Source organism: Aplysia californica, unplaced genomic scaffold (genome assembly GCF_000002075.1).
Source record: "Aplysia californica isolate F4 #8 unplaced genomic scaffold, AplCal3.0 scaffold00182, whole genome shotgun sequence".
In the NCBI taxonomy this organism is placed as follows: domain Eukaryota; kingdom Metazoa; phylum Mollusca; class Gastropoda; order Aplysiida; family Aplysiidae; genus Aplysia; species Aplysia californica.
The window spans coordinates 671,663-677,662 of NW_004797452.1; the positions used below are offsets into that span (position 1 = coordinate 671,663).

At 38.3% G+C, this 6,000-nt stretch overlaps 1 protein-coding gene across 1 annotated transcript in view; it reads left to right on the forward strand.

Annotated features, from left to right (window-relative positions):
• The window catches only part of LOC101855339 (methionine--tRNA ligase, cytoplasmic), a 36,671-nt gene extending 31,228 nt beyond the window's left edge, over positions 1 to 5,443 (forward strand). The window contains exon 21 of the mRNA XM_005098416.3: positions 2,790 to 5,443. Coding sequence (XP_005098473.2) covers positions 2,790 to 2,957 — 168 coding nt within the window. The 3' untranslated portion in view covers positions 2,958 to 5,443. The remainder of the gene's footprint in view (positions 1 to 2,789) is intronic.
• The last annotated feature ends 557 nt before the right edge of the window (positions 5,444 to 6,000 follow it).

The window sequence follows — 6,000 nt, forward strand, 5'->3', positions numbered from 1 at the left end:
CCTCCATCTTTCACGGTCGCGAACTGCCGTTGCACATTCTTCCATATCCAGGCCAGTCCATGTCCTTATGTTGTCCATCCACTGGCGCTCCTGCCCCACATCTTTCTTTCAAGTACCTCTTTCACAATGGTCTCGTGTCGTTTTAAGTGGCCATAGTATTGTATTTTTCTACATTTTATTCTGTTCAGCTGAATTTGTCTTGTGTGTAGAATCTGACACAGCCCTTTGTTTGTTTTTTTTGTTTTCCAACTTATTCTGGCCGTTCTTCGGTAGCACCACATCTCAAATGCATTTATTCTGTTTTTTTCTTTCCTTGTCAAAGTCCAGGTCTCTGCCTCATAAAGGAATATGGAGAACATGTAGCATTCCAGCATTTTCTTTCTTAAAGTGAGAGACAGTTGCCTGGATTTAAATAGTTTGTACATTTGGCTGAATCTTGTTTTTGCAGCTGCTGTTCTTATGTTTATTTCTTTTTCACTTCTTCCATCATCTGTGATTGTTGCTTCTAGAGATACTTGAATTGGTGCACTTTATAGATTCTCTCCCCATCTATGGTTATGTGTGTTGTTTTTCCAGAAGATTTTGATAAGACCATTGTTTTTGTTTTCTTGGCGTTCATGTTGAGGCCTGCCTTACTGCTGTTCACTTTTACTACTTTCACAATTTTAGAAAGATGTTCTTTTTTATGTTTGCAAGCAAAACTGTATCATCTGGGTATCTCAGGTTATTGATGTTGCGGCTCCCAACAGTGACTCCCTCAGGTTTTGCGATTCTCTAAAATTAAACTCTGTACAGACTTTAAAAAGATAGGGAGAGAGGACACAACCTTGTCTCACACCTCTATGGATTTTAATATAATCTGATATTTAATTACACACTTTAATTACTGCCTTCTGCAGCCTGTAAGGATTTCCAATGATTCTTATATCTTTGCCATCAGTACCTATCTTCTCCTATTACTCAATCAACAACATAGTGTTAGACAAAATACATGTTTTCCTAACTTTGCAGCTGGTGTTGATGTGTTTATATCTTCACTATACTGATGTTACGTTGTTTAGTGTCTCGATATTCTTCCACTGGGACTGGCCACTCTGATAGTGAGCGGGCTCTGATCATGGGTCAGGGTTCTGAGGCCTTTTTTGCAAATAATTACACTGTAATTCAATCTCAGGACAACTTATTGCATCTAATCAATTTTCCAATTACTGGTTGAGATCAAGCGTGCATTTTTAGTAAGAATTGTGGTAACTGGACGGATATTGGTGCCTAAAGTGGGCACTTGATTTTCTTCACAAACATAAACAGTGATGCTCTAATCTAGATGTGTGGGTGGTTGGCGGGTGCTCTTGTGTGGTTTGCTCCTTCTTTCCTATCAAACATCTATCGTCCTTATCTCCCCTTCTTTTTTAAAATGTTTGTTACTCTCTTGTAACACCTCTAATCTTCTGGCGCTCATAAGACCTTATGCAGTTGCGAGCTCCGTAAAACTACCAAAAAAAAAAAAAAAAAAAATCTAGATGCACCCACTCTTACACCCTAAAATAGATAGATTACAACAAAAAATGAATGCACACTTTGGCTGAAACCGGGAAAAGTATCGTATTCGCATGGCTACTTAGCCATGTGGGCATCTAAGGAAACGAGCAAGTGGACCTCCTGGCGAAAGAATCTGTGTCCCCTCTGTTGGGATCAACAACGAACACTCTCCCACAGACTGGCTTTAAAAATAAAGTAAAAAACTACGCCTCCTGTCTGTGGGAAACTCATTGGAACAAACAAGAAAACAATAAACTACACAACATTAAGCCCAAACTGGGTCCGCGAAAACCTTCAGGCCTCTTCAAAAGAGAGGAAGTCATTTTTACTCGATTACGCTTCGGACACACGTCCGCGACACATAAATACCTCCTTTAGGGAGACGAGAAGCCATTCCGACACAGATTTTACCATTAGACACATTTTAACAGAATGTCTAAACTTCGGAGAGACTCGAAGGAAATATTTTAGATGCAAAAAAATGCAAGGTCTGTTTTCCGTCGTTGATGCCAACAGAATCCTTGGTTTTGTAAAGGCCATCAGCCTTTATGGAAAATTGTAATAAGCGTTAAAATTTTTAATGTTATTTTAAAAGTTATTTTAAATCAAGAATTAATTTATATCAAAATTTTTTCATTTTAGTAGAGGTGTTGACCAGAATCCGGCTGTGCAGTGAACTGTTGCGAACGGAACCAACTTTTTTTCGCACTCTGATATGACCTTATGCAGTTGCTAGCACCGTAAAACTCTTACTAAAACTAAACTTCTTTAATCAATGTATGTACACTAGATCTACTTTTTAATTGCTTATACACAGTCTGAGCTTTTCAACCATGTATAATACTTCGGGGTCGTCTCAAAATACCTTTAAGATACATTGGTCAAAAAGAGATCGGTTTTCATAGTGCTCTTCGCCACTGTCAGCCACGTTTGATTATTATATTGACTTGGGTGATGTTGAGAACAAGTAAAATTAACATATTTTCTGCTAAAAGTATTGTTTGAAATTTTCAGGGGTGAAAGTAAAGCTGCTGAAGAATAGATTTGTGCAAAAATCTGTTTCCATAGGATAGCCCAAAATTACCTATGAGACAGCCTAGCTCTAAAGTCTAAAGTAAGTGCAGCGACTTCCGAATGTTTTTTCCAGCTCCTCACACATTTTGTGTGAAGAGGTCTTAGTTTTAAGTATGTGAAGTCTGTTTATGTCATTTGATTCATTTTCACCACAAGACTCTTTACTCCTCCTGCAGGGAAACAAAGTGAGAGACCTGAAAGCGGCCAAGGCTGAAAAGTCGGCCATAGACACAGAAGTGGCCTCCCTTCTCCAGCTGAAGCGAGAGTTGGCAGTAGCGCAAGGTCAGGACCCTGATGCAGCTGTCGGGGGAGGAAGTAGCAAGAAGAAAGGAAAGAAAAAGTGAATAACAAGTTCAAGATGATTGTGTGTGCGGAGCCATAGCATGACCAGCTATATACCAAAATTGAGAGAAGAAAAGAAAATGAACTTTGTACTTTCCCACTTTCTGACTCGGAAGGGCGCCTGATGAATTAATTTACTTTTTGGCACTAAACTTGCCTCGAAGCTTTCTGACAACAATGCGAACTGTTGTTTGCCTATGTGTGCACTGTTTGCTAGAATTGTACTTCTTCAATTTTGGATATAGTGTGTTTTTGCATGGAACCCTTTGTATGGAGCCAGTGTTTATATATGTGACACATGATTGTTATTATTTCTGAGGACACTTTGTCACTGTACCATTTCTCTTGAGAGATACATACTGAATTGTTATCATGTGTACTCGTGTTTGGGGTGGTTGAATGGACTGTTATGTCTGAGCTACTACCAGAGTATTTGGTAGGCCACTTTTGAAGAACAGAGCACCGAAGTTCAGTTATTATTTTTGATAGCTCATGGTCATGAAACTAAAATGTCAGTTCAATATGATGTCACTGAGACTCCGTCAGCTCTTCAATACTGTTAAGTAGCATGGTCAGAGTCAGAAGAAGCGTATACACAGGCATGTTGGGGATATGTCCATCTGCTTTAGGAAGATGATTACTCTCTGTGCAGACATTTTTTTTTTTTTTTACTTTAGACACTGTAGACAAATGTGAATGGTTGCAATTCAATTTTAGTGAGAAACACTTTTAGTGCATTTTTGTGCCTTTCTGCAATTGTTTGTATCTGATGCTGAGCTTTTGGATTCCACAAAAGCTGCCATAAATCCCACATGGATGTGGGGCAGATTGACATACACCTCTCATAAAGAGTGGTTGGGTTGTGCTCACATCGTAAAGCCAAATGATTGTCAGAGGACGGTTCATTCCATTTTGGTCTTCAACTATCTGCTCTTCTCATGACTTTTTCCAGTCATCGTTGAGGTAAAGGCAGCCACATTTGTTTTACCCATGAGTTTCCATTCTGTCCATTGTGGTAAAGGATAATAACCTAATAATCAGATAGATTTGATTCATTACTGTGCACGGTTTTAGGTGTGTATTTCAAGAACAGATTTCATGAAAATATGAATTACATCAGCCTTGGACAAAGCAACATTATTATTGATACGTGTGGTACATTTTTTTTCTCCAGGAAATATTAAGGATTAAAAAATATCTTTGGCATCATGTCATTGAACATGCATCGCTTAAGCAAAGAATAGTTTAGCTTGACCTCCAAAAGTAGTGAGGTTCTGGGTACAGTTCTCTTAACTCCAATGAGTAGTGTAAGCGTGTCTCTTGTTTTCTTTATCTTTTCACGGTTTGTTGTTCAGCTTAAGTGATTAATGAGAACAATTGTGCAACTTTTAACTGTCTATAAACAGAAAAGTAGATTTGATAGTAGGGTATGTTAAAGTTATAAATGAAGTTTGTATTTGGTTGAGTTTATGTGTGAGAGGTGGAAACAGTCCATGAGATTTTTTTACCTGATGGAGAGTTTTTGTAGCTCATCATCACTAAATATATGTCATGTCACAGCAGTCATCGTACAATTAGTAATGCGGTGTGATATTTATTAATTAACACAGCCATTTTGCAAGGGTGTTGTTTTATTGATTTTAAATGTCACTGATGTTATTTTGTAATTAGGAGCCTTATTCAGAAGGGGCATGGGAGAGGGTTATTGCACGATTTCTCCTGGAGAGATACTGTAATTGGTAGGTGTTTTTTGTGTGTCTTTCTTTTGCATAATACACTGTTATGCCTTGTTCCTCCTGGGTTGTTTGGTTGTTGTTTTAATTCCCCGTCTCCTGTAGATGAGAGAAGAGTCACTTTTAACACATATTTATGATTAATTTTTCTTGCAACTTAGCTCACGGGTTCTGAGTTTTAATTCCTTATTAAAGTTCTTTTGTTAGTCTGTTACATAATGTTGCTGACAGTGTAAGATGTTCCTAAAGTTATTGCGACAAGACATTTGTGAGTAGTAAATGCTGGTGCTGTGGTACTTAAAATTAATGTATATTTAAGGTACTCATTGCTCAATTATAGAACATGCGTTTTGTCGTTTTGATAGTCAAAGAGAACATGACAGATAAATTGTATGAAAATGTTTGTTGATAAAATGACTAAACTTAAAGTATATATTATAAACTCGAATCTAACAATCTTCCTGGACTGGTTTTTCCTTTTAGTCAGATGTCAGTGGTGCTTCATAGTAGGGAGCTTAGCTTAGCCTGATATTTATTTTAGATGGTAATTAATAAACTTGAGAGTGGGTGTTTGACAGTAGCTGAGTCGTGTTATGTGGGTATGTGCAAGTGCAGTACGGTATTTATTTTTTCAAGTGATTATTGTCTCACTTCATGAACATGGTGCCACCTTCTAGTTTTTGCTTTCTTATACCATGTCATTTCTTCTATTGCTTTGGCATGATGGCTGAAGAAATAAAACAACACTGATAGTATACTGGTGTTTCTTATTTTATGCTATGTGTTTGTTTGTGTGGTCCATAGGCTATGATTTTCGCCTCGCAATCAATAAGTCCAGAGTTCAAAACCTGACAGCGAGCGACAGACAATTTTTTTCTCGAAAATGTTGTCCTTCCACCTCCTCTCCTGCTCTCTGTTCATGTTCTGTAGTCAGCTTTCTTCTCCCCCCCTTTGCCCCCTCCTCTGGGCTCCTTACTCTTTCTGCAGCCTTCTAGTGCTACCTCTTGGCTCTACTTTCTGCTGTCTAAGTCTAAGATCTAACATCTAGCCTTCTCCGATAAGGGCGAAAAATCTCGGAGGACCCGTGTGCACGTTACGCATGTTTTAAAGATCCTTTGGTGGTCCTAAATCGATGAGTAGATCATGACCGCCACCCGGGAAAAATTCAAAATTAATTCCTACCAAACTAAAAATGTTTAATATGTCCCGTGCGCTCATGTGACCTTATACTGGTGAGAGCACCGTAAAACGCTTATCACAAAACAAACACACACATACATACACATACACTCACACACACACACACACACAC